This window comes from Xiphophorus couchianus, chromosome 19 (genome assembly GCF_001444195.1).
Source record: "Xiphophorus couchianus chromosome 19, X_couchianus-1.0, whole genome shotgun sequence".
NCBI classification, from domain to species: Eukaryota; Metazoa; Chordata; class Actinopteri; order Cyprinodontiformes; family Poeciliidae; genus Xiphophorus; species Xiphophorus couchianus.
This window is the reverse complement of record NC_040246.1, coordinates 89,105-116,884: the sequence shown is the minus strand read 5'-3', so window position 1 is coordinate 116,884 and position 27,780 is coordinate 89,105. Positions and strand designations below refer to the sequence as shown.

General features: G+C 42.7%; 2 protein-coding genes across 12 annotated transcripts in view; one reads left to right on the top strand and one right to left on the bottom strand.

Moving 5' to 3' along the window:
- Positions 1-431: 431 nt before the first annotated feature.
- alms1 (ALMS1 centrosome and basal body associated protein) lies at positions 432-14,473 on the top strand. 4 transcript variants are annotated; one of them, XM_028001577.1, is made up of 19 exons: positions 432-556; positions 1,248-1,422; positions 1,662-1,782; positions 2,846-4,475; positions 4,602-4,761; positions 5,624-5,986; positions 6,080-6,625; positions 6,968-7,083; positions 7,682-8,543; positions 8,675-8,794; positions 9,544-9,699; positions 10,117-10,898; positions 11,044-11,182; positions 11,897-12,112; positions 12,656-12,855; positions 12,983-13,148; positions 13,232-13,286; positions 13,992-14,091; positions 14,220-14,473. In XM_028001577.1, the coding sequence occupies exons 1-19, from the start codon at positions 542-544 to the stop codon at positions 14,262-14,264; spliced, it is 5,967 nt and encodes a 1,988-aa protein (XP_027857378.1). In that variant the 5' UTR covers positions 432-541; the 3' UTR covers positions 14,265-14,473. The 4 variants fall into 4 exon arrangements, with proteins under 4 accessions (XP_027857378.1, XP_027857376.1, XP_027857377.1 ...); XM_028001575.1 differs by having other exon boundaries at positions 5,624-6,625; positions 10,120-10,898; XM_028001576.1 differs by having other exon boundaries at positions 5,624-6,625; positions 11,065-11,182.
- A 63-nt stretch (positions 14,474-14,536) lies between these two features.
- Positions 14,537-27,780, bottom strand: part of LOC114134782 (dynactin subunit 1-like) — a 51,463-nt gene continuing 38,219 nt past the window's right edge. For 7 of the 8 annotated variants that reach the window (XM_028001590.1, XM_028001585.1, XM_028001587.1 and 4 more), the window contains 21 exons: positions 27,538-27,616; positions 27,260-27,419; positions 27,074-27,178; positions 26,074-26,265; positions 25,849-25,965; positions 25,612-25,764; positions 24,620-24,780; positions 24,279-24,447; positions 24,078-24,146; positions 23,691-23,903; positions 23,248-23,409; positions 21,928-22,059; positions 21,656-21,784; positions 21,058-21,200; positions 20,803-20,969; positions 20,605-20,616; positions 19,138-19,265; positions 18,871-19,054; positions 17,378-17,451; positions 17,196-17,285; positions 14,537-16,709 (listed from right to left, as the gene is read on the bottom strand). In XM_028001590.1, coding sequence (XP_027857391.1) covers positions 16,572-16,709; positions 17,196-17,285; positions 17,378-17,451; positions 18,871-19,054; positions 19,138-19,265; positions 20,605-20,616; positions 20,803-20,969; positions 21,058-21,200; positions 21,656-21,784; positions 21,928-22,059; positions 23,248-23,409; positions 23,691-23,903; positions 24,078-24,146; positions 24,279-24,447; positions 24,620-24,780; positions 25,612-25,764; positions 25,849-25,965; positions 26,074-26,265; positions 27,074-27,178; positions 27,260-27,419; positions 27,538-27,616 — 2,777 coding nt within the window. In that variant the 3' untranslated portion in view covers positions 14,537-16,571. The remainder of the gene's footprint in view (positions 16,710-17,195; positions 17,286-17,377; positions 17,452-18,870; positions 19,055-19,137; positions 19,266-20,604; positions 20,617-20,802; positions 20,970-21,057; positions 21,201-21,655; positions 21,785-21,927; positions 22,060-23,247; positions 23,410-23,690; positions 23,904-24,077; positions 24,147-24,278; positions 24,448-24,619; positions 24,781-25,611; positions 25,765-25,848; positions 25,966-26,073; positions 26,266-27,073; positions 27,179-27,259; positions 27,420-27,537; positions 27,617-27,780) is intronic. The other variant, XM_028001586.1, reaches the window with a different exon arrangement.

Below are 27,780 nucleotides of genomic sequence, written 5' to 3'. Positions count from 1 at the left end.
GTCTATTTTTATTCTTATGTTGACACATATTTAACCCATTTTACTCAATACTTCTTTAAAAAAAAATTAAAAATCTGCCCACAGTTTAAAGTCCTGTCTGATGAGTATTATGCTTTTCAATGGTATATGAAAGTCAAAACAAAATACATACAGTTAAATAAATAAATAATTTGCATTATATTGAGTCACACTAAAATAATTACACAATGTATGTCTTGGGCAGCAGAAACATTTATTTGAGAATGAGAAAGTTAGTCTATTTTTAATAGCATCATTTTGGGTAAAGAGGCATTTGTCTGTGAAGAACTTTGTAATATCAACAATATAATTATTAAATTTGGGGCGTTTATCCTCCATACGTTACCCTGCTTTACACTGACAAAGGTAAATCTAGAGCAATATGATGATCTCACGCTTTCCTGCCATTCAAATGTTCTATTTCCGGGGTATTTTTTGACCGTTCCTAGCAACGCTCCTAGGTAAGGACGTAGAGGAAGCGCGCTCAGCGTGGCGGACTGTCATCATCAACAATCAAAACAACATGGAACCAGAACAGGTCATTTATGTAACTTCTGCCTTAACCACGCTAGATAAAAATAATTACTTTTACTTTTTCAATTACTTCTTTGTTGCGTCTTCGTGTTACCAGCAACCCGGAAGTGCCAGTTAACGGTTACATAGCTAACTGCTGCTAGGCATTGAGCTAACTGCCATACTAATGTTAAAGTAGCTGACCTGTTTACTCAGCTCACTCTATTTTAATATAAGGAAACTTGGATAAGCCATTGCGTGTTAATTTATATTTACAGAAGCTTAACTAGCCAGCAGTGTCTGGTTTATTTGTTCATCGCTTTGCTTTCAGTTGTTATGTTAACTCAGACTCAAGTCGGCTTATGTTAAACAAGCTATCCAGTGGTGATTTTTCTTGCTTACATTTTCATAACAAATGTACACAGACTGTAAAGCACAACTTCTGAAATTTTTATTTAATTTTTTAAGTGGACTAAAATAAAACGGCTGCAAATTCTTTCCTGTGTGTATATGAGTTAATGACATCACAAGAGGCACCAGTAGTTGAGCAGATAAACAGGGTCAGTAAATATGTTGCAGCTTTTGATAGATTCCACTAAAGGTTCTAAAGCACACCAGTTGCAATTGAGTTTGAAGGAGTTTAACGCTTTAACTGTTTGAAGATCATTTCATGACCAGTGAAATAAAACGTATCTTGCTTTGTGTGTTTGTTTTAGATGGCGACGACTCCTTCTCATCGACTAGGAGATGAAGATACAATTGGTCCTGATGGACAAACAGGCCCACCGGAAGCCCAAAGTCGAAGTATTGTCCAACAGGATCAGAGACCGCTTAAAATAAAAACAGATGTTCGGGAGCTTCAACTGTCACAGCAAAAAGTTTTTCAGCTAGGTATATTTTCTACATATAACAAAGTAACATAAACGACAACATAAAACAGCTAAAGGATTGATTTAATTAATTGGTGCTGTACTGATTTTTTTTTTTTAAATAAACTAGTATAAGAAACAATATTCTCTAGTCAAGAAGGACTTTGTTCTGACAGTAGTGCTTCATATTTATCTACAAGTGTTTAGATATTCCTGCTTCTGGTTCAAATGTGTAACATTCAGAAACTTGTGTTTCATCAGAATTCCAGGACAGTCATCTGTCTCCTGCTCTGTCACTGCTGCCTCTAATCTCAGGACTTGAGCACAGCGTCACTGAATACTCTTTCTTCCAGCAAGGTGATCCAGATTTTGCTCCCCTAAGGTAAGAAACACCGAGTTGATAGAATAGCCTTTATTATCCAGCAAAGGGGAAAGTCAAGTGCAACAGCAGCGTCAGATAAAAAAGTTCTCACAAAGGAAATAAAAAATAATATATAAAAAGAGATTAACAAAATAACAAATAGTAATAATAATAATATACTATACAAAACTATTACAGAAAATGTTCGGTTATTAGGTCATGACTGTTGTTCTGTAGGTAGCTATACCTTTCTACAAAAAAGTCACTTGAAAGATGCATTTTTCACATTTAGTTACAGGAAAACCACAAAACTCAATGCATTTTATTGGTCTTTTCTGTAATAGACCAACACAGTGTCTTATCATTGTCAAGGGGATTCTGTCCTCTTTAACTTTAACACCCCTAAATAAATTCTACTTCAGCAAAAGACATTCCAGAGCTCACCTAACTAGTAAGTAAGTAGTAATAACACTAGTAGGTAGTGTCAAGATTATTGAATAAAAGCGGCAATATTATTGTTGATCGCAATAATTTATGGAACAATTTGTCGTTCAGCAAAATTTGCTATCGTAACTGAAAGCTGTGCTTGTAACTATGGGTGCACTGACTCTAGTTTTCTGGATGATTACCGATCTTTAAAAAGCCTGACAATTACTATATTAGTCAGCATAAATTTTTTATTTATTTCGTTTATGTCTGAAAAGTTGATAAGTATGGAGATAAAGATGCTAAGTTGACAACGGCGGAATCACTTTTAACTGCAAACGTGACCTGGTGGGTGGCTCTGTCAGTCAGTCCTCTATCACGCCAGAGCAAAAGGGGACAGTAGATGATTTTCTGATCTTTGCTGAGGACGATAAGATTGGTGGATATAATCAGTTTCATATGCAAGTATTGGCCGATTGCTGATTTTCCAAAATTAAGAATATCAGGCCGATTTATTGGCTGGTTAATGTATCAGTGCATCCTTAGTTGTAACATGACAAAATCTAGAAAAAGGTTCAAGGTGACTAAATACTTTAACAAGACATGGTAACATCTGTACTGCTAGTGGAAGGATAATCATATATATTCTCCTCACCAGGGCTTTTCCTGATGTTTCTATGGTATCAGAGAGGCTCCGTTTTCCTATCCATGAGAGCACCACCCATTCCTCTGAGCAGAGCTCACTTTCCCAGCATCCTTTGGCTCAGACAACCCTCCTTTCCGATGAAGGAGCAAGCAGCAACTCCTCCCCATCTCAGCATGACACACAAAGAAAACTATCAAGAGGAGATAGCAAAGAAACTAAGTTGGAAGCACTATACGACTTGACAGGCAGGAATACAGTTGGAATTCATAAAGATGAAAATATCTTTCTGAATAAAGACATTCCTATGCAGGATCCTCAAGCCGACCAGAGAGAGGTTGGCATGCAAAGCAGCAGCAGCAGCAGCTCTGTTTCCTCTGAATCCCTGACCTCTATTAAAAGCACTGGCTTTTGTCCAGATCAGCCACGACACACAGAAGCTTGCAAAGACAACATGTTTGAAAGACAAGGTTCACCAGGTGAAGCCAGTCCTTCCCAACAGCAGAAAAGGCACAAAGAAATCAGTAACATCACTACTGGTTCCCGCTCAACTCAGCCCGATGATAGCAGCCAAGAGTTGCACAAAGAACTGCTGTCTGAGGTACGGAAACTCAGCAACTTTGAGGCACACGAGCAACCAGAGGGTCCGACACCAACTCATGAGCTGATCACACCTTTTCTCAAAGAATCGCAAGGCAAACCTAGTGGGAAGCCATTTTCAGAATGGGTTCACAGAGACAGAGATCTATGGTCTTTACAGACCCAAACAGGAAGTGATGGCTCCTACCTTGGCTTCCTTCCACAGTCTCAATCTACACCAGGCGTTTTCTTTGCGCCACTGAAATTCGATGTCAAGACTAAACTTGCACATCTTTCAGCCATAGAATCTAACATAGATACCTTTTACCCATCAATCACGGGTGCACACTCAGCTGATGGCCGTCTCCCAGACACGGAAGATCCTCTGGAGGCTTCTCACAAAGTCCATTCCCTCCCTAGTCTCAACTATCTGCAGAAAGTTGATGCCTGGAAGACAAAAGAAAGCTCAGAGAGCACCCCACCATTAGAAGGCCTAGCACTGCACAGACCTTCGGGAGTTCCTCCTGAAAAAGGTGATGAGGGAGGATCCAACACCTGTATCCAGCAGCCTTCCACCAACCAGGATGCTACACAGATCTCTTCTTCTACACCTTCAGGAGGTTCTTCTCCTAGACGAGGAGAGGCTGTAGGCGGAGCTCCCGGTGACTTAGATAATAAGGGATCTGCTACGCCACCTTCTGCCTCTCCCTTCGGCAGATCACAGTCCCCCTCGTCCCTTGGCACAGTTGTCATAGTCGCTGACAAGCACCAGCTGACCAACACTGCTCCAGAAAATAAGATTCAGGGCCTGAAGGACACTCTTCCTTCACCCAGTACTGCCACTCAACCCTCACGTTTCAAGAGCCTTGGTCACTTCAGTGACGTCTCCGAACTCTCAAGTTCCCGAGATAGCTACACGGAAATTAAAGTAGGACCTTCTGTCGGAACCTCTTCTGTCGTCAGCCTTGAGCTTGATAATTATGCCCCCTACTGGACTTTTAAACATTCAGCAACGTCACCATCTCCTCCAGGGCCTAAAGAGCTCAACATTGATGAACGAATTCCTGTAAGTTGCTCTGATTTTTTTTGTTTGTTTGTTTGAAGTCAATGTATTTTAGATAACAGATTATCCAGTTTAATATTTATGTGAACATAGTTATCTGATAAGTTCTCCCTCGTTTTTTTCTATTAGTTGTATCTTCAAAACCTTGGTATCGACCAAACTCCGTCAAAAATCCTGACTCCGTTTGCACCTAGAGGGCCCATCAGAGAACCAGAGTTCTCTCCCACTGATCTCTGTACTAGTAAAGGATCTTCTGGAACTTCTTCAAAGAGCACCCAACCTTCAGAGAGTAACAAACCTTATAATGACCTTCACTGTATGATAGGCAACGTGGTGGAAATACTTGTCAGCAAATGTAATGTTTTAACAGCTGCAGCTAATAGAGTGATCAAATAAGATCCACATTTTAAACATGATACTTCATTGAAATTTTAAAGTCCTGGTCTGTTTTTCGTTCTGCAAGCATTAAGGAACGCCCAGCCATGAAGCAATACGGAAGAGTATGACATTTTTCTAGTCCGGAAAAATATGAAAAAGGGATAATTGGTATTTGGCTTCAATAATCAGTCCATCCATCCATCTGTTCATCTATAGCACAGGTGTCAAACTCCAGGCCTGGAGGGCCACTGCCCTGCAACTTTTAGATGTGCCTCTGCTGCACCACACCTGAATAGAATAATTAGGTCATTAGCAAAGGTTCTGGAGAACTGATTTACACAAGGAGGAGGTAATTAAGCCATTTCATCCCAGTGGTTTGTACCTGTGGCACATCTAAAAACTGCAGGACAGCAGTCCTTTAGGACTGGAGTTTGACACCTCTGATCTATAACATCCATTAATTTTTCCTTTCACTCAGCAATCTTCCATTCAGATCCATCCATCATTCCAACTTCCCATGTCTTTAGTTGTCACATTTACAGCCTAAATTCATAAAGAAACATTGAATTTAAACTAAAAAGTGAGCTAAACGGAAAGAGAACTATGGAAAATGATGTAATATTCGCAAGAAAACTGTTTGGAACCATGTGTCATCTTTATGAAACAAGTCTAAAACTCTTTGTGGTTCATTTTTTTTGTAAGTTCAAAATAGGCACAAAAATGTTAAATATACATCAATTATTAATGACTAATAATTTTTGTCTTGTATCCAGGTAGCAGTCCCCATAAGGGCGAGTTCTCCAGGTCCAGCGTTCTGTCGGTGGATTCTAGTTCATCCATCCCTCTCAGCACGGACAGTCTTGGTCTGGTTTCCTCGCCGTCAGAGCAGGTCAGAGTGAAGACCTCTCCTCCGTCCGACACAGAAGCCACTCAGAGGGAGAGCAGACCGGCCTCCTGCTCCGGGGCCGGTGAACGCTCCCATTCCTCTGTCCTGATCCAAAACAGCAAGCAGGATTTCAAGTCCGTCGCTGTAAACGTCTCTGATACAGATACAAAGTCATCTGTCCGGAGCAGCGATAATATGAATCAAGATGCGGAGAATTCCTTTGTTAGCACAAAGGCATTGTCAGAGATCCGTAAGCTACTCTCTCAAGCAGAGGACATGATATCTACGGCGTCTTCCACGTCTTCGTCGGGACCTAATGCAACGCTTCTCTTCTCTGATAAAGACATTTTCAGGCCACCAAACACAACAACCAGCTGGCTGCAGAACTCCTCATTCTCTTCCTCTATTTCCACCTCCACTGGCGGAGACATAAAGTCTCATTCCTCTCCACCGTGTGCCAGGTCTTCCTCAGACTCCATACTTACATCAGAGAAACCAAACCAAAGCTCCACTGGGCTAGAGAGTTTGACATCGTCTGAGCAACCCGATAGTCCATCCACACAAGCCCGGCGGACAGAGCCGGAAGGATGCAGCGCGGCACCTCCAGATAAAATACAGACACAGTCAGCAGCCACAAGTACAACTCAGTTGAACGCGGTTCTTGAAGAAGTTAATGGAGAAGAAGAAAAGACTATACCTAGTGATCTTGGTGCAGAGAGTCGCTCTTCCTTTCCCGTTCGCGAGGATGCTGACCAGGGAGTGATGAGCGACAGCAGCAGTGAGAGCTCACTGGCAATCAGAGTGGCCAAACTGCTGCAGAATGAATCGTCAGCCACCATGACGTCGAGCACGCCCAGCGTCACAGATCAGGAAGAGGGCAAGGCCGGAGGTAAAAGATTCACATCCGGTCATCTTTTTGTTTTTGTTCAAATTAAACCAAACCAAGAAGAAGGATCAACAAGCTCTTCCCTGTAAGGCTGTTGCTGTTGGAGGTGCTTGTATTTAGTTCAATTTTTAATCTCTGGAACGTACAGGTACAGAGAGACGTCGACTGTTGCCAATACAACAGGTAGTGATACAAATCACTACCAAGTTCTGATTGGTAACCAAATTAAAGTGTAAAACTTTGTTGCTCCTTTAATTCACTCTTTAGTTAGAACTCCTCATTTCACTGGCTACTTTCTTTTCAGACTATGTTAATCCCACATGTTTTTATGTTCCCATATTTCAGAGTGGATGAAGTCAAAGGTTTTGGGACAGCAGCGTGACCTGCTGCTGTTGGACGTAGAAGACAGACGGCACATTGAAGAAATCAAGAAACAGCTCCTGATGAGAAACCCTCTCAAAGTAATAATCTTTGATACACTTTAAGAGAAGAGAATCAGAAATTGGTAGTTGCATTACAAAATGTAACAAATAGTTATTTTTTATATTTGTCATTTTTATGTCAGCCTTTCATCTTTGAAGAGTGTAGGTGCTCAAGGTAACCGCCGTGTTTGCAATTTCTTGCAAAGTGTGCCAGAAAAATAAACCATTTCCCTGTTTTAGGATTGCTGTGTACAGATTTTTCTGGGGTTCTTTAAGCTTAATTAATGCAAAGCGACTGGCTAAAATGTTTGTATTCCTTCAACGTTTTAGATTCCGTCATATTATCGTCATCACAAAATATCCTAAAACTTTTAAGTCCATATCGCCACTCATGACAATCTGGAAACCCAAGAAGTGCATTAGTGAAAAAAATCTACAAAAACAGAAAATTTGATTAATTGAAAAGAATTGCCAACCCTATGGCAAAGTGACGTAATGTGAAAATATTTCGGGGTGTGAATGCTTATATTTTAAGCTGAAGATTGCCCATGTTTGCTGTGGAAAAAAGATTTTGTAGGTTCTTCTTGTTTTTTGGAGGCCTTTAAAAACTTCCTTGTTTTTTTCCCCTTTCTTCCAGAGCCAAGGGAGCACAGATACAGAAAGCAGCAGCGTGGCCTCCAGTGTTTGGGTCCACAAAGAGACCAATGTCCCCACAGCAGCTGAAACGTTTCCTGCCCTCAGCATTGCTAACAAACAGCTAGCCATCCACCCAGACCCTCACAAGACGCTACCGAGCAACCTTCACCTCGATCTAGAAGCCAGAGTTTGCGCGATCGCTGCCAGGGAAGGAGTAACACTCTCTACTAAAAGACCCCAGGCCCTTCCATCCATCAGCATACCCACTCAAAGGAACTCTGTGACCTCCTCACCTTCCAATTCGACCCCCACTTCCACTTCTGCTCTAAGTCCAGCCTCAGACCCCCTCCACCTGGCAGAGCTTTCCACTGGAACATCATCATCCAGTAAATGTCTTTCAACCAATCTGGATGAATCCGAGATGATTCCTTTAGTCCAGATTACAAGAGAACCGCCATCTGTGCATGATGAAAGTACCAGAAAGAGGCGAGACACGGTGGGAGGCCAGGGTGAGGAACTTTCCCCAACCGCCACGCAGGCTGTAGGTAAACAGGATGTGGGGACAAATGTCCAGTCTAGTTCTTTTCTGGCCATCAGTCAGGGATTCAGGACAGGTCATTTCACTCTGCTGCCTAAAAATATTTTGGCCTCCGCTGCCCACTGTCCTGGTTCTGGTGCTGCCTCCGCCGCCCTGAGGGACTCCTCTTTGACCGCCTGCAGTCCAGACGAAGGTGTCGGGTCGTCGAGTCCGGCAGAATGTTACGACGGTGGGAAGCTGGCGGCTGACAGGTCAGACGCTTCCACCATTGATCCTCAGGGAAAGGGCATCACACCGTCGAGTCCTTATCCTGTTGAAGCACCTGGTAGGCTCATAGTGAAGTGTTTTTTATAGGGTTTTCTTTGAGTTTCATACTTTTATTACCACTTTTAAAAAAAACAAAAAAAATTGTGGCGATAACAGTTTACATGCCGTCACTCGTCTTCCTTCCACCAGTGGCTGTGCTGCTGCCTTACAAACCTCGCGGCAGTGAGGAGCTCTTCTATGTCCCTCAGATGGAAGCTGATGTTTCCTCCACCAACCGGTCCGACACCACCATGGAGAGCTCTCACACAGGTACAGCGCAGAAATATTCATACTGCCTAGAACTTTGCCGCTCTGTCCCGATCCAGCATTTAGTCTGGTCCAGCCCTTCTATCCAGCAATGCTTGTATCCCTCTGATCCATTGGATAATAGTAAATGGGTCAGTTGTTCTCATACCTCTTGATGTTAACTATTGTTCTCTGTGTGAGTATTATCACTTGATCAACTCTTTTCTAACATCCCACACTACAAAATAAGTTATAAAAGTATGTCTGACTTGTATTGATATCGTATCTGGTCAATATCGGTATCGGCTGATACTCAAAGCTGCATTATCGGTATCATTTCGGAAGTGAAAAAATTGTATCTGGACACTACTAATATAGATATATTTCTATCTATGTATGTCTGTTAAATATGTTGGTAGTTGTTACCGCAGTAACGAACAGTGTGTGTCCGGTAAACCAAATTTGAGGGTTCAACTGAAAGCCTTTGAGTGGAGGAGGAAGAGCAGGTTCCTGTCATGTTATAACTGTCTGTTAAAGGAGAGCAGGTGGTCCATTGTAACACACACCGCTCAGCACGTCCATTATTCATGTTCAGGGGTTGAGTTAGACAAAGGCAGAGCTGCAGCCTGAGTAGAGAGGTGGAGGTGGGGCAGACTGGAGCCTCTTGAATGCTGGTTGGGAATATTCAGTTGCTTCCCCAGCAGCTTTTTGTCTTTGTCTAATTCGATTGGCTCTCGTTGTGATGTAAGCAACCGCCGGTAAATTCCCCCCAGGGTCAGATGACGCCGTGCCTCCCACCTTCAGCAGCGAAGTCCTTGGGGATCAGGACCCCAGGCTGGACCGCGGAGTCGCGTTCAGACACCAGGAGGGCATCTACAGCAAGAGGCTGAGAACAGCTGCCGTCACAATGGCAGACCCCACACACACAGGTGAGCTGAACACACCCAGAACATGGAGACATGAGATCTGACGCTGGGCAGGAGACATGATGGTTACTGCTCTCAAGGAAAGACATCTTAATGCAGTCACTTTGTAAATAGTAAATAATAACGATCATCACTTCCTTCCTAGTTTCATCCTTCCTCACTCCCTCCGTCAGTGTCTTCCTTCCTTCCTTTCTTTGTTCTTCCTTCCTTACTCCTTTCCCCTCACTCTCGCATTTCATTCTTCCTCCCTCGTCTCTTTCTACCTTCCTTCCTTTCTCTGTCCCTTGTTTCATCCTTCTTTCATGTTCTATCACTCCCTTCCTTGTTTCTTCCTCCTTCTTTCCTCCCTTCTCTCCTTCCTCCCATCCATCCAGCCACCCAGTAACAATAATAATCTCTCCATATCTTCTTTATGAACAGTAGATGCTCCTGCAGCAGCAGACCGAGGGTCTCCAGCTCTAATCCAGGGTGTGAAGCCGTCTTCCCAGGAATCATCTACCTTTACCAGAGCGCCTTCAATCAACCTCAAACCCTCCAGTAGGGATCAGGGTACCAGCCCGATCCACTTCCCCCAGTTCGAACCAACAGAGCTGGCTCATGACAGGTTTCATCCAGCACACTTAGAAAGGGTGCAAACCGACACCAGAGAGCGAGAACTTCCTCCGCCGACCCCCCGACAGGGCGCTAGGACCCTGGACCACCTGTGGCAGAAGTTCTGTGATCAGCGGACCAAGGACGAGGCGCGTCCCACCGGCGATAAAGACGCTTCCTTGTTGGAGCGACTGGAGCGTCTGTCTCGCGTGATTCATCGCACGCAGGCTACTCAGGAAGCCGAGAGCCAGGAAGAGCGGAGTAGTTACTTTCCTGGAAGGACGCCGAGAAAAGAACGAAAGGAGATTAAATGGAGCGAACACGGTGGAGTGACAGATGGGGGTTGGGAAGCGGGGGGAGGAGAGGCGGAACATCCAACCCAACTGAGCCACCCGTCCTCCCCAGCAGACAGGGATCAGCCAGATAGCATGTCAACCACGTCCACCGTGGATACGGCCCGACTCGTCAGGGCCTTCGGCGCCAACAGAGTCAGAAACGTGAACAGCAGCTCTCGACTTGGTAAACTGTACAGCACCATCAGCAAACAGAGGGGAGACTGGAGAGGAACGGAGGCCGACTCCTCTGTTACCCTCACACCATCCGAGGAATCGGTACGTGTGTCTGAGAGGACAGGAAGCTGGAGACACGGTGTCTCCAGCTTCCTGTCCTCCTCCCTGCTCTACAAGTTATCTGTTGAAGTTAGCACTGGTCGTGTTTATGCTAACATTTATTATTCCACTTGTCTGAATGTAAAAGTGCTTCCACACCTGCCCTCAGGTTGTTGCTGATTCAGCACAAACATCCAGCTCACACACGTTCTCACCACAGCGCAGACCTTCCAGGGTTCTGACAGCCAAGAGGGCTGTAAGAGCCGTCAACAGAAGCATCCAGGCAGGTCAGTCATTGTCAACCATGAGCAACTTTTACTTGTGAGAAAAAAATGAAAACTTCTTATTTTTTCTATGTGCATCTTTTCAATTTAGGCTGTCAGAATAAGGAAGGAATCAATGAATCGTATGATAAATTAAAAGGAGCTCAATAATTTCCAATATGATGATTAATATTGTTTGAAGGCCATTTTTGTTTACAGAGACATTGTAATCACTTTTATTTTTGTTTTCAATTGTGTGGTTTTTTAAAATTTTTATTTTAGTTTTACAAATATTTTTTTGGTTATTGTGTTTTATTTTGGATATTTAAAACGTCTTCCAGTTCCATCATTTAGTGCTCTTTAAAATTGGTTTATTGGTAGGAAGGAATAGGAATGCATTTCTTTGGGAGAATAATAAGACTGTATGAAATATATTCATTTTGGTTCTTCAATATTCTGCACATTATTTGACTCGATGTATTTGGCGAATAAGACATTTACAGAAAAAAAATGTTTTTTTATCTTAGATGCTAAATGTATAGATTTTTGGGGGCAGTTTTGGCTTAGTTAGTATCTTTTTCATTCATCAAATATCCTTTTTTTGCCTGTATCCTCCAGTTAACCATTAATATATGACTAAATTAGTTGACAATTATTTCAATAATCGATTAATCGTTTCTGCCCTAAAAAAAATCAAATGTTTTGTAAAGTCGGTAATATTTTTACCTTCTTCCTCAGGTGAGCTGGAGATTGTTCGTAACGGAACTCGGCGGAACACCAGAGATGTCGGGACTACGTTCCCCTCTCCTGCAGAAGCCAGGACTTATGGGCAGACCTCCTCTTCGTCAGGCACTGTGGGAGGAAGAGGAGGAAGGTGGAGAGTTCTTCCTAAATCAAACAGCAACCAGAGGCAGAAGAAGAGCAAGAGGAGCCCCTCCAAGCCTTACCCTAAAAGTAGGTTTGCTCATACAGCTTTTGCGCGCTGTCGCGACGCCTGGACTGCCATGGACCTCTGAATTTCTTTTTAATTAGCTCGACACATGATGAACGAAAAACGACAGCGGAAGTGACAGTTTTCTGCCATTCGGGGTGAGCCCAACACACGGGACGTGATGGCGGCAAAAGTTGAACAGTTTTTAAATTCTTCTGTCGCATAGCTCACCCGCGTGTGGGCGTCTACGCGCACAAGCTTGAAATTTCATGTGTGCGAATTTCACTGGTGACGGAGAAGGACTAGAGGTTGTCGCCTCACCGCACAAGCTCCATAGAAAATGAATAGAGAGCGACGTCACCTCCCCCCTTGTTGAGCCATTAACACGAGGCCAGTCGCGCGCGAATCATTTCACCTCAGACAGACCAACAAAAGTTTCTTCCATTTTGAAGATTCAAATGCTCTTAAGTTTGCAGTTGTGTCATGTGAGAATAGAAAAATTCAGGAAGTGGGAATAATTTTGTGATGCACTTTGTCATGTTTAACATTTTAAATGATTTCTTAAGGTGTTTCGTGGTTCATCCCGGCTGACAACCCGAGGTCTGAGATGAGGAAGGAGAACCGGCCGGAGAGGTCGAACACGGCGTGGTTTGAGCCGCACAGCAGAACCCGTCCGTGGAGAGAGCTGCTCAGACAGAGACAAGTCCGAGATCTGAATCCTAAAACCAAAATATCGTCCTCTGGCCTGGCACGGGTCTCCCTGCAAGTAAGTTTATGGGGGGTTTTTGTCTTCAGAAACGTGGATTTAAAAATAAAATACAAATAGTTAAAATGTTCAGTGTTTAACACATACACATTGTGGGAGATTTCATTGTATTGCTCCGTCCCTGCAGGAGGCTCTGGAGATTCGGCGGCCGGATTTCATCTCTCAGTCCAAGCAGAGGGTGAGATGTCTGGCTCTGCAGGCCGAGGAGAGGAGGATCCAGTCTGCGTTCAGCCGAGAGAGAAACCTGCTGTTCGACCAGCTAGAAGAACCTCAGAGGCTGCCGAGACCCGCAGGTATCCAGAACCTGGAGAACCACTGCTCCACACCGTCACTCTGCGCTGCAGGAGTTACTGTAACGTTTTTTTTCTTTGCAAAGGCACGGCGCTGTTGAGAGCAGTACCCAGGAAAGAGATGATCCAGAGGTCCAAACAGTAAGCATTTAATGTTAATATCTGCATTTCACATTAGAAGCTTTACTCAGGTTACAACTCATCAGTCTATTATGGCACAACATGAAAACTTCCCACAAAATAAGTGCAAATTCAGCACATAAACAAGTCGGCACCATATCCATGGTGTGCAGATATTTACCTTTAAGGAAATGATGTTTGTTTAGTACAAAGGTGTATAAAGGTCATTGTAGATGGAGAAAAAAAGGAGTAAATTCCCTCCAAAATGCTAAGAAATTTTGAGATTAATCTCAGAAATTTAACAGAAAAATCTTGAAAATTTCTGAGATTGAAAAGATGAAAATTTGCCAGAAAAAATTTTGAGATTAATCTCAGACATTTTCCAACAAAAAAAACCACGAACATTTCTGGGTTGGAAAACCTGAAAATTTGTTAGAGAAACTGATACTTTTGTATTAACCAAGATTAATCTTCAAAAGAGAGACAAAAAATGTGGAATCGTGGCATTTCTGAGGTCCAAATCATTTTTACCTTTTGAAACTGAAATTTCCACGTTTTCTCTTGAAAATGTCTGAGATTAATCTCAAAATGTCTGATTTTTTTGACAGAAATGTACGCCTCCCTCCTCCATCTACAACAGCCCTATTGCGTTGTCATAGTTTAGAGTATGAATCTCACACCTTTGTTTAATTTGCAACACTGACATTGTCAATTTTACTGCAACAGAATTTATGAGAATCTTCCTGAGGTGCGGCGCAGGAGAGAGGAGGAAAGGCGGAAGGCCGAGTATCAGTCGTACAGGCTGAACGCCAAGCTGTACAACAAGGTGCTGTCCGTCAGTCAGGAACAAAAACATCCTGATCTGACAGCATTTCTGTGACCATTTGTTCCACTTTGACTCCATGTTGGAAATGACTGACATGCTGCTTGTTCTTTTCTTCTTTTCTTTTTCAGAGAGTGAGGAACCGAGTCCTGGGCAGGAGAACAGCCTGGCAGTGATTAAACGGAACAGCTCCAAAATGTTATTTATTTCATAAGTCAGATGAAATTCTTTTGAGCCATTCAATACAGAACAAAGCAGACATATTTTTACCAGGAAAAAAGGTGCTCCAGATCAAATCTGCCTATTTTTTTAATCATGTGAAACAGAAACTTGGGTATTGTTTTTTTTTGTTGTTGTTGTTAAAATTAAAGTGATTTTACTTTTTTTTTTTCAAGAAATACAAAAAAAGTTTTTAGTTTTGAGAATATGAAGACAATGGAGGCCGACATTGGCTCTGAAGGATTTATTGATCAGTTATCGGTTGTGCAGCAGCAGGAAACCACACAGGGGACAAAGAGACGAGCTGCAGATTCACTACACCACACAGCGTCGCAACATACTTTCATACAAATGCACCAGGCCCGTAAAACGAATTCATAAACGTTCAAGTTAATAATGACAGTCGTGTGTAAACAGAAACAGCCAGAAAATAAATGAGCAAAAATGTCAGCGAGGATTCAGCCTTGGCAGACGTGGTGGTAAAAAAGAAACGTTCAGACATTATTGTAGTTTTTCTTCAAGAAGGTTCAATTAACTAAAAATAAACTAAGGCAGGCGACTGATGGCTGCAGGTTAAGGCTCAGACAAAGTTCTGGTCTTTACAACGTGAATATTTCTGGGCTCTTATTGAAGAAACTGGTGTCACTCGCTGCGTAACCTGACCTAACTGTAGCCAGGCTGTGTCCACTGAAGTTATTTAGTTTCAAAGATTTTCCTCCAACGTTTGAATAATGGCTAAAATCCTCCGTCTGTTTGTAACTGAAACATGTGCAGGACTTTGTTCTGTTGTGCAAATTCTCACACACACACACAAAATGACATTTACAACTCATAATTTCCCTTCTCACAGTCAAGCTAAGAACTGAGCACAATACAACGACTCCCTAAAAAGATTAGAACACTTCCTAATATTCTGCACAGTTTTACAGGACTCACACAGGAGCGCAGAAGAGCTTGGTAAATACGGTGTTTGTGATTCTGGGCGGCATGCATCAGTTTATCCACCCTGGTTCACCGCCACGGTCTGAAGCACGGCTTTCCGTCACATCAGGATGGAATCAACCTGAAAGTTAATAGAGGCGCACCATTGAGCAAACGTAACGTCGATTGGCACCAGGCTGTGGCCTATTTCTGATCTCTGGTAATGCTTCGACCCGACTAGGCCAACTTCTCTTTAAGAACCTCTATGGTCAGATACATACAGAAGAGGATTCTGACTTTAATTTGAAATCAGGATTCAAAGAAAAAAAAAGTCAAAATCCTTTTTCTTTTTTTTGGATGGCCCTAATCTAGGGTAGATACAAAACAAGTATTTTTTTTTCTGGCTTTGCTGTCGTGGGTGATCATTAATAATTTGTATTATATTAAAAGCCAAACTGATGGCTGTCTGAACACAAAAGATTATAGTGATATTTCAAAATAAAGACAAAATGATTAGCTTAGCTTATAATAGCATCATATGTTAGCTGTTAGCATGGGCTAGCATTACTAAAACACAGGTCCCTGTGTCTGTGCTAGTGAATGGAGATCCTGCTGAGATCCTGATATTTCCAAACGGCTCCCAACATTTCCAAATCCAGCATAACAGACGGGTCCAAAGCTAAACTTTGCTCTGCTAAACATTTTTGCCATCTTGCAGCCTGAATGAACATCAGACATGCCATCAGTTTCCTTTTTTAAACATGTGTCCGTGATTCAAATTACTTTTCACTCACCTTGTGCTGATACTGAAAAACACAAACTTTTAGTCTTCATTCAGGAGCAACCTCCACACTGAAGATTGTTGTCTGCAACATGATATAGCACTTAGAAATGGTGCATTTACGGATCAGAAGAGGCTTGGATTTGTCATTTTCTGATCAGGAAGTCACTGAATAAGCTGATGATATCTCCAAAGGAAAAAAAAATGAAATAACTAATGGCCTGAAATTGTTTCAGTTGTCAAATTGTACGATTTCTTTTCTGTCATCCTCGTTTAAAACAGCCGTGGCCAAAACGGATCGGCATCAGAACCGAGCCTGGTGTTGCTTAAATAAAATCTAAATAAGCTGAGATGAAAAATGTCACTTGTAACAACAGAGTTGCTAACATCTCAAACATGAAGGTACCTCCCCGTTTTTAGCGTTCAACCTTCCACCGAAGGCTGTATATTCCTCTTGGTTTGACTCATTTGGCCTCTGGAGGGGGGAGCAGAAACTGATGGTGGCGTGTTTGTGGTGCCGCAGCAGGCAGAGGAGGGTGGGGTCACAGGGGTCAAGCAACATTTAGGTCTGCAGGAGACTGTGGACTCTCTGCAGCTGGGACTGGGACAGAACGAGACGGTGGACCTGCTCCTGACCGCGGGGACACGGCACCAGGACTCGACCCACCAGCACCGTGTCGGAGTGCTTCTCTTCGGTTGCCTGGAAACAGAAAAACACAGAGGTCGGATCCGCAGGTTCTCTAACTGCACTTCAATTGATCTAAAAATTGCACAAATTGGAATTCCGAAAGTAATTTTGCTCAGCTATATTTTTCTCAAAATATGGCTTATTTTATCACCACAGTTTGAGTATTTTTCAATAAAAAGTTGTGCTGCTAGGATGAGGTGGTTTTTCTGTCGCATCAAAATTTTTATATTTCGCAAAAAAGACTCTTACCAGCAAGTGGTAAGAGGGAGAAACTTTTAATGGCTTACTGCGTGAATAAACATACCCACTTCTGATTTTAACTGCATTTCTTATTTAATGGAAACGCCACAATTGCGAAATTGGGGGGGGGGGGGGGATTGTAACATTAACAAAAGTTTTGCACACTATTCTATTTGTAATAGAAACATACTGTAGTTGTTACCTAATAGCTAAAGGGTTCCAATACAGCTGAAGAGGTTTGATGTTTTTGTTTACTACCTTAACAAAGGAGGTTGAAGGGAACGTTGCAAAGTCTGACGAGACTCGAGCTCCAGGCTGCAGATTGACGACGTGCTCTGCTACCTCACCCTGAGCAGAAGCCGAGAACAAGATACGCTGGTTGAAACTACAACTGATTTTTTTTATTTAATCCTAAAGATATTTGGAGTATTTTTTTTTACCTTCAGTTTGTCCAGAGTCTCTGTCAGGGACTGAAGACGTGCCGTCTGTTCCAGGAGCTGAGCACTAGGCGTCACTGTAGGACAACACAACGTTAGCAACCTGTTCCTCTCCTTCCACACAAAGAACTGTGTATGTCAGTCAGTACACTAGAGCCGATGATTTCAGGCGATAATGACACATGTGTCTATTTAAAGTGACTGACTGACCGGCGGCGTGTTGGTTGAAGGTGCAATAATATAATAATTACATGGATTCATAATCAGGAGTTCCTGAAACACTTGAAAGCTGATTGGATATAGTTGAACCCTGCACCAATCTGATGGTTGAATAACATTAAAAGATTATAAACAACAAATACCTTTTGTTGAGCTCATATGATTATTTAGTCAAGAATTTAGCAGGAAAAAGGGTTTTGGACATTTTTTTCTTTTGCTTATTCTATTAATGCATAGTTCTCAATTACGGATTCTGCAATCAACTCAATGACAAATTTTAATCGGGTCCCACCACCTCTATTTTAATATGTTAGAATGGTCTAATCAAAGTTCAGACCAAAGTCCAACTGAGAATATTTGACAAGACAAAAGGATTGGAAAAAATGTTTAAAGATTCTCTCTATTTATTCTAACTGAGCGTAAGCCGTGCTGCAAAAAAAAAAAAGAAGAAAAAAGTCAGTCTGGGTGTGCAGAGCTGGCAGAGACAAACTCCCAAAAGAACAACAGCTGAAATTTTATTCATAAAATAATTTGAAAATGGTTTTATTTTCCTTCCATTTCCAAAATTATGAGCCGCTTTGTGTCACAAAACATCTCAATAAAACGCACTGAAACTTATAAAGTTGTGCCAAACATTTTACTCAAGTAAAAGTCGAACTGCTTCAAGATGTTTTATTCAAGTAAAAGTAAAAAGTATGGTGCAGTAAAATTATTCTTAAAGTTTTTTTTCAAAGTGTGCTCAAGTAAATGCAGCCAGACACTACCCACCTCTGTAAACTTGCAATTGTTGCAACAATGTAGCTGCGTTTCCATTAAAAATGTGCGCAAAACATTGCCAATATTGCTGAAAAAAACATAATTTTGCAATTGTGGTGTTTCCATTAAATAAAGAATGCAGATAAAAATCTCACTTAAATAAGTTTATTTAAAAAATACGCTGCGGCATCATCCTCCGACCACTTCCTGCCGTCTTCTTCGTCTTTTCCGCCAGCAGTAACGTCTGTCTGTCGATCACATGACTCAGGTGTTGCGAAGAAAGTGTTTCCATCGCAGTTTTGTGAAATATCCGGATTTCAATAGAGCTGATAAGCCGCCTCATCCTAGTGCCACAACACAAGTTTTTCGAAATTAGCAAATTTATTTTTGTAATTCCAATTTGCGCAATTTTAAGGTCAATGGAAACGCAGCTACTGAGTGAAAGAAAATATCTGTAGTACTGATGAGAGGAGGAGGAGGAAACCAGTCATCTAACTTCCTCCACTCAACGCTCTACTGACCCGGGGATTTTCCAGTGACGTCCACCACCTTGACGTTGGCGCTCATCTGCAGCAAAGTCTCGAGGAGCTGGTCGGTTTTGCGGTAGAGGCCGCTGGAGAGCACTTCTGGTCGTCCTTCCTTGGAGGGAAGCTTGGTCACGTTGAGCGGCGGCAGAGAGGCGAGCTGGGTGCGCATCTTCTCCGCCTGCCGGGGAGGAGGAGCGCGCGCACGGAGGTTAAAAACGCCACCGTGCGGATCTTTTGGGCGGCTCACAGTTCCGTTCTCACCTTCAGCCGGTTGTTCTCGTTCTTCAGGTGTTTGATGCAAAGCCGCTGGGCTTCGATCTGCTGACTCAGCAGGGGAGAGTCGATCACTTGGACGCCGGAGCCCGGGCCGATTCCGGCCATCATGTTGCCTGAGGAGGACAACAGGAAGACTGGCCATAACATGGAAGAAGGTACGGATTTTTAGCTTCACTCTACCTTTAGGATGCTTATTTATACCTCAGTCATTTAGGGGTTTCTTTGTTTAACACTCAATCGTTCAACCAAGCCATTGTACTAAGTTTCTGGTTAACTGAGGACATTTTTTATCTCACAGTTTTAACGTTTATTGCATGCTGGTCGTGTGTTCTTATGGGCCAATTAGGTCAAGCTGCTATTCTAACATTGAATGTATGTAGGTTTTTGTGCCGATGTTTTATGGGATACTACTGCATATAACATCCATCGATCACTAAACTGAAAGAGATACTTCATCACAATGCAAACACAAATCTTAATTTAGTTTCAAAAACTAAAGCTCAAACTTGGAAATAAAAATGATGACACGTCTAAACAGTAACAACAATTTATCCCATCAATCTGATTGGATAAAAACGTGGTTTTGTGTAAGGCTCAGTCGTGGTCGTAGCATCTTTTTGTTAGAGGTTTCCATTGTATACTGGATCTCACAAACATCTCAAAGGCTTCTAATCAAAAACACTTTGAGCAAATTCAAAGCTTTAGTATTTACAGTAAAGACTTCTCTATTCCAGTCTGTGTTTTTAGTCAAATTATGAGTGAATCTCTTGGTTGGCCTCAGGATGGTGTACACAATTTTTCTCTGGACAGTCTCTCTTAAAGACGTCCCAAACAGCCTAAAAACAGGACAAGAAGTCTAGATTCAATACATCTATGGTTTAGTTGCAGTCTTATTGGGTCCTTAATATGGTTTGGACTTCTTGGGTAAAAAAATAAAATCATGTTACTTTGCCTCTAACCAAGGTTGACATAATGAAAAAATCATTTCCAGCATCTCTACCTTTTAAACCAACAATTCAGTCCTTCTAATCCAGTCACAACGACAGAGTGATATCTGCTAATGCTAACAGCAACATTCAAATGATGCTATCAGTCTGTTTTAAGACCAAAACACAGCAGACATGAAATTTTTGTGATTACATTATTCCTCATTAACTTTTGCTACATAAGCAATTTATTCACGAATGAAGAAGGTACAGGCACAAAAAATATCGGTTTATGTCATCTAACCATAATAGCCAAGAGCAAATGGTAAACCAGTAATACAAAATGCTGAAATACACACAATCAGTGTAGACATATAATCTTCATCTACTTTAACTTTAAATACTTTCTGCTCTTTAAAGACCCGATGACATAAAACATGCAATTTACATTTGATGAAACCCGGCCCTGTGGCAACAATAAACTCAACATCATGCAGAATCACATCAGATGCAGGCAGACGGATACCTTTCAGTTCCTCTGAAGAATAAATACATCAATCAGAAGATAAAAGAACAAGATAAGAAAGGAGAAACATGTTATTTCTTGTTTGAACTCAAAATATTTCATAGATTAACTATGTTAGATTGTGACAGACGGCTGTTACAGTAACGAGGACAGATTATTCATTTATTTATTTGTTGGTTTTTGTCTGATCTCACTCACCTCCAGCTATTCCTGAAACCATGGAAGCGATTCCTGATGGGCTGCTGCCTCTCAGTCCGTCCGCGGTCATCTTTGACTGGCTGTTGATTCGCTGCTTCAGCTCCGTCTTCTCGGACTCCAGCTGGTCGATGTCCGCCTGCAGGGCGTCCATGGTCTCCTCGAACTCCCTGCGGAGAGGGACACCGTGGCAAAGCTGTAGACCTGCTCGCACCGCCTCGCGCTCGGGGGTTATCTCACGTGTGAAACCATAATTACTTCTCCTTCTTCTTCAGCAGGGTCTGGGCCTCATCCAGCCGGGTCTGGATCTTCTCCACGCGTTCGTCGGCGTCTTTGGACGAGCTGTCCAGCTTCTTTTCCAGCAGACTGAGACGGATGTTCGCTTCGCTCAGCTCTTCTCCCTGAAACGTCACTCAGTGTCATGTCTCTGCACGGTGACTAACACGGCTTCAATGAAATTGGTGATTTATTGATGCCTTTGATGTCTTCTTTCCCCATGGTTGAATGGATATCTGAAATGCAACTTCAGTAAAAGTCTAAAAACAAGAATTTAGTGCCTAAGTTTGATTTTGTCGGATTTTCTCTCTCTCTAAAGCACGCAGGGTGAAAATTATACATACCAACTCAATTATATGCATACTTATATTTGGAATACATTTTAATTGGTTTAAGTTCATGTTTGTTCATATTTGAGCCACTATGAGAAAATGTATATTAAATGTTAAATGAAGCCCCTTTTTCTTACATTTTAACCCAGTGAAGTCATGTGTTGAATGATCTTCCTGACCAATAAACCATTTGTGCTCACGATAAACGTTTCATTAGACGTTGAACACATTTAACCGCGTTTCTCCACCTTGATCTTTAGAGATTTCTTCAGCTCTTTGATGACCGTTTCTCTGTCCTCCAGCTTCAGGCCCAGACCTTCGGCGTCTGTGATTTCGGCTCGAAGAGCTCCAGCTCGCAGATCCACCGGTGGAGGGTTCTGTGGGATGACGGGGCAGAGAGAAATAAAACTAGCATTCTGAGTTCGGAAAACACGCACCAGATAAAAACCTTTCCAATCCGCTTTGAGGCGTTTTCATAATGGAGACACATCTGCACAGTAACAAAATCCTTCACAGTTACCTTGCTTTGGGGCTTGTCTGAGTCATACTCTCCCTCCTGCATGGCAGTAGCCATTTTATTCATGGTTGCTATGACAATGCTACAGGATTGTCGCAGACACTCAAAGGGGTTGGCACCCTGAGATCCATAGATCTGCAAAGATAAGGGGTAAACCCATTATCAGAATACTCCTTCCAACAAGTCGGCAATTAAACCCAGCAACATCTTGTATTTGTAGCGACAACAACTAACCTTTATAAGGAATGAAGACATGTAGGATAAAACCAGATCTGAAGAGCTTTACCGATAAGGGTCTTCTTGTTTTATGAAAACTCTGACATCTTAAAACATAGATGGATCAATTTGACATGATAAGCTAGGAATGTGATGCTAAAGGGGCCTTACAGATTCACAAACTCTTTATGTGCCATTTATTCTCTGGGAGGAATGGATGAATTTGGAATTTCTTTTTTATAATGAAAAACATAACCTGGCTTTCAAATAAGTAAAATGAACCAAAATATTTGATACACTGTAGATGACTGACATTCAATCAACTTTTTCAGAAGTTCAGAATTTACGCTGAGATTTCGTGTCCCTTTGGACTAGTTGGACACAAATCCACGTGTAAAGTTTGATTTCAATCACATTTTACCACGTAGTTCAAGACAATCATTACGATTTTAGAATGAAAGAAGTTAATTCTTTATAAAAGGCTTTACAATGTGACGCCTCTAAGTCTGAAACAACATTCTCAAGCACTTTCTTTTTATCTTCCCAAATTGACCTGGGGCATTTCCCAATAATTATGGTCAGGGTTTCCCCCAGTGTATTTTAAGCCTGGCGGGTTACCAGCCTTTACTTGAGCCCCCAAAAGGCTAAACATTCCTTATTTTTTTAAAGTTGTTTAAAATGTTTGCATTTTTAAGACTTTATAGTTGGTGTTCAGATATTAATCTTCCAATCTTTCAATAACACATAACTATCGAGTGATATTTTCAAATTTCCTGTCAACTTTAAACATTTTTTAACTCGAAAACATGGTAGGTTGCTGGATGAAGGACTGCCCTAGCACACAAACACCGGGCTTAGCAAATTTTCTAGGAGAAACCTTGATGGTGTTGTGAGGCTAAAAATCGCGTGTGTGTCTTTCTCGTTCTGAGGGAGGGCCAGCATTTACTAGGATGGTGTGGAATTGGGAGGGAAGTTTAGGGTTGGACTTGCCAAGAAGGGCTTGGAGTCCTTTTATAACAGCTTGCAGTTCAACTTCTAGCTATTGTTTCCTTTGAGTAGGTTTGCTTAATTTGCTCCCAGAGAAAAACAGAGGAACTGGTGTATCACCTGTTCTGCAGCCTTGAATGCTACATCCTCCAGTTTGACTGCTGCCAGCCCGTCCTGTTCGCTGAGAGGAGACATCATCTGAGCTCCAGCAGCGGCCACTTCCTGCAATACTGCCACCACCCAGGTCAGGTGTTTTCTGCAGTCGGAGAGCGTGTCGGAGACCTGCAGGGCAGAATCGGTCAAAAGAGAACAGCAATCTGAAAACCTCTGTATCTCATCCAATCTGCTCGCCTCGATCTAAATAGTGGCGAGCCAGCCAGGAGCCACTGAAATCCTGGATTACAGCTGTGGAACATTTATATGTTAGTGCCTCTTGATCATTCCTAACATGACTTCTCAATGTCGCTGCATTATGAAAGAAGTTGATAAGTTAGGAGTTGATGTACCCAACACGGCGAGGGCGACCAGAATAGCAGTTTAAAATGCGTGGTTCCCATGGTTACCTGTTGTCCGAAGTTAAGTGCGGCAGGGATACCGGGTGCATCTGTTCCTGGCATTCTGCGGCGAATCTTCTTACAGAACTGCCTGATGTCACTACAGGAAGTCTCCAAATCCTTCAGCAGCACGGCCAGGTCAGCCTTCTCCTGACCCGTGTGCAGGAACGCCCGCAGGCGGCCCACCTCCACTGCCATGCAGTCCAAGGCACTCTGGGTGAACTGAACACGAGAGCAAGCCATTGGATATACATCCTAACCTAAACCTTAACAGACTTCTAGTGCTGTTCCAGGAAATAAAGGAAACTTGTAGCAATAATATAACATTGAGGATGGATGGATTGATGGATGTGGTTTAGTTGTTTCTGTTGACAGATTACTCGTGTTTTTACTCACTCTGATGTGATCAGCCAGCTGCATAGTGCAGTCCTCACTCTGATCTGCCAGATGGATGCTGTACAAGTGCTAATGAATGAAAAATATTAAACACAAAGATTCAAGTCACTATAGTAGTATTTAAAAAATGAGAAAAAGACACATTGTAATGTCTTATTGCGGAGACGCTTTTTTAGCAATGTGGAACATAATGCTGCAGACCTGATAGTATTTTATGGCCTTGGTGAGTGGCTCCACGTTGACCGTCTCATCCAGCTGGTCTTTGTGCAGCAGGTCAATGAGAAAATCCAGAGAGCGCTCATGAACACTCATCTCTGGGTACAAAGAGCCCACCTTCTTGTAGATCTCTACGCTGCACTGAGACAAAGCTCTGGCAAACAGACCCACAAAGAAGGTTGTTGCAGTAGATGTACAATATATCAAAGGGTTACGTAAAAATCATCATGGGAACAAGAATGTAACGGTGTTTACTGTGTTTGATGGTGGGGTCAACTGTGAGCTCCATTTTAAACTCTTATCTGCGTCTCTGCAGTGAAACTTACTGCTCGTATTTGTGGAGAGTAGCTTGAAGCAGACTGAGGGAGTAGACGAGACCGCCTGCAAAGCTCAGCTGCTCACCGACGCCGCCCTTCAGGCCGACTCGCTCCACACAGTTTTCATTCAGATCAAACTTCTCCTGCGCTTGTTTGCTGATCAGCTCAGCCTGAAGACGCACAAACAGAGATGGTTTCAGCTCACACACAGATATGGTTCCTCTTTCCTACACACTGGATTAAGATTGCCTTAAGACAGGCTTAGAGATCCCTCTCCTGGATGTCCAAGAATTTGCTGGACAGGTCTTGTTTCAACTCTCTTGAGATAGTGTGGCAAATATACTGTATTTTGCATTTGAGCTCCAGAATGACTAAGCAGCAACTTCACTCGGCTTCCAGAATGCAATTATTTATGTGCAATTTGGAGCTGTGGGCACACTCTCCAGCTGGGAGCCCTGTTACCTGGCAAATTCAACACAGACCAATTTCTATGTCCAAGGAGACACATGGCGTTTGTCTCAGCTGCTTTGAGACATACTGGTTGCAGGCGGTTAAGCGGTGGGAAGCCATGCATATACTGTAGGTGCCATGAGCTAAAAACATCGCAATAAATTAGGCAACTCGAAGCAGTGCGACCATGATGTGGGAAAGATTAGGTTGTAGCTTTGGCAGGAAGCTTTGTCCCATTTTCTAAGAAAAACAGACTTTCCTCAGAGAGTCTCTAAAGATCCTTCTCAGGAAGGTGTAGCCTATACTCTCGTGTATAAGTGCAGGGTTGAATACATAACGGCGCCTACAGCAGTTGTCTATGCCATATGCTGGAAGCTCGTACTTTGCCACTCATGCAAAAAAACACCACAATCTCACAACAGATGTTTTATACACTTTTAAAACTGTTGGAGAACTCTTGCACTCCAGCGTGTGTGATGAGGTTCCTACTGTGCTCTTGATGTGTCTCTACCTAAAGGGCCTCAGCTGCACTCTGACAATAAGCAGTCTACCTTGTGAATGAGTCTGGGGATGAGCAGCAGGACCAGGATGCAGTCATGGTCTCCCCCATGACGAAGGAAGGATTCAGGCATAAAGGAGGTCAGAAGAGACACGTGTCTGTTGGCTTGAGCCACCTCCATCTTCCTCAGCTCCATCTCGATGGCCTGAAAGAACAACCACACTTTATGTGAACGAGTATGAAGTGGTGTCGCCGGCAGCCTCCTCTTGCTTGTACCAAATGAACTGACCTTGGCGTAAGCTTTTGTCTCCGCAAACTTAATCTTGAAGTCAAACATCTCTGCTGGCGGCTGCTGCTGCAGCTCCGCTGAGGCCTCCTGCTGGCTGGTCAGCTCTCTGTTGACCTCCTGCAACAAATCCCAGATAGTCAGCGCACACAAGGCGTGTGAAAAAAGAGTGAGCCGGACACACTTAAGAAAATACCAATAAAGCAACGATCAGATGTGTATGTGCACCTGCAGGTGAGCGGTCAGCTCTCGGTACTTCTTGATGGTCTGCTGGTAATCCGCCACGGTCTCCTGTGCCGCCTCAACTCGTTTCTCAGCCTCACGGACTCTGGCCGCTCCCAGGTCCAACATCTCCCTCAGCTCCAGCTCTGTTTCTCTGGCGTTCTCCTGCAGCTCATCGTTCATCTCATTTATAGCTTCCTGCGGCACAAAGACGATTACCAGTATAGCTAACAAAAACACTCTTGTTGTGTAAGTTGGTACAGTAGAGAGGAGACTTAGCTAGCTATTTTCAAATATGAAGTCTGAGGAAGCATCGAGGTAACATCAAAAAAAATATTGGCCACAAATTCTGATCAGTGCATTTCTACAAAAAATAAATCTTGCTGTTCACATACATGGGCATACATGAATAAATATCTTAAGATTTGGATATTCATAAACTACAATGATTTTATTTCTTTAACTTCAAACGAAAAAAAAACTTCATTGTGCGACTTAAGAGCAAATATGGCAATATTTGGGAGGATGTTGCTTAACATCACACATCATAAGGTTTTCTCAACAGAAGATAAAACATTTTTTAACACAAAACATCGTGATCAATAATGAAATATCAATCATTTAAAAAAAAAAAAGATGATCAGAGTTATCAGGACCAGAGTGTTTCTGTCACTTCTCCACTGATTCTGACCGGGCGATAACTGACTGGAGTGAACGAGTATGAAGTGGCGTCGCCGGCATTTGTACCAAATGAACTACTAAAACTCTGGGGGACCCTTTCTGCATATCGATGAGAAAGGGTCGATATATATATGAAAAGATATTTCATATATTTCATATCTTTTCATATTAAAGATATGAAATGAGATATACACCAGGAAACAGCAGCACTTTAATTTGCTTTGAACTCCATGCCATAAATCTAATATGAAAGCCGGCGTGAACAGTAAAGCGTTTGTCACTGAAAGAGAGTGGGTCTTCCTCTGAGCTGCTGCTGTTTCCTCACCAGGTCTGTGACCGTCTCTCTCAGCTCCCGCACTTTCTCCTCCAGATCCAGGTTTCGCTCCGTCAGCATCTCCACCATCTCCTCCGCCCCCAAAGCTGCGTCCACCTGAAGGACAGCATGCATTTGCTCTCACTAACTGGACCAATCACACAGCGCCCCCTTTGGCACCTAGTGAGTTTCTCGAACCTGCTCTTTCAGCTCGTCTATCGTCTTTTCTGCCGCTGTCATCTCCTCTTGCAGCTTTTCCTTCTGGCCTCTCTGAGAATCGAGCTCCGTGTTTTTCTTCTCCATCTGCTTCTGCAGCTTCACGTGTTCCTGCTTCTCCGACGCGGACAGGTCGCGCATCCTGACGCCGAGCAGGAACACAGGAGGATTTTGTCGAGTAAAATGGGAAGAGTCTGTGTGTAAACTCTGTTGTTGTGAATAATTAAAAATAATCAGTTTTCCAGTGGAGAGGCACTCACCTGACCAAAGCTTCCTTTAACCTGCTATTCTGTTCTTCCAGCTGCTTCACGTGATAACTGGAGGCGGCGCCGTCCGAACCTGAGGCAGACACCAAAACAAAGCTAGCAGTGACTGTGACTATATCTTGAAACATTTTAAACATTCTGTCACATTAAACTACAGAGTTTAATGCATTTGATTGGGCTTTTAAGTAATAAACCAAAAGAAAAAAAAAAGAAGTAGCACATTATTGAGAAGTGAAA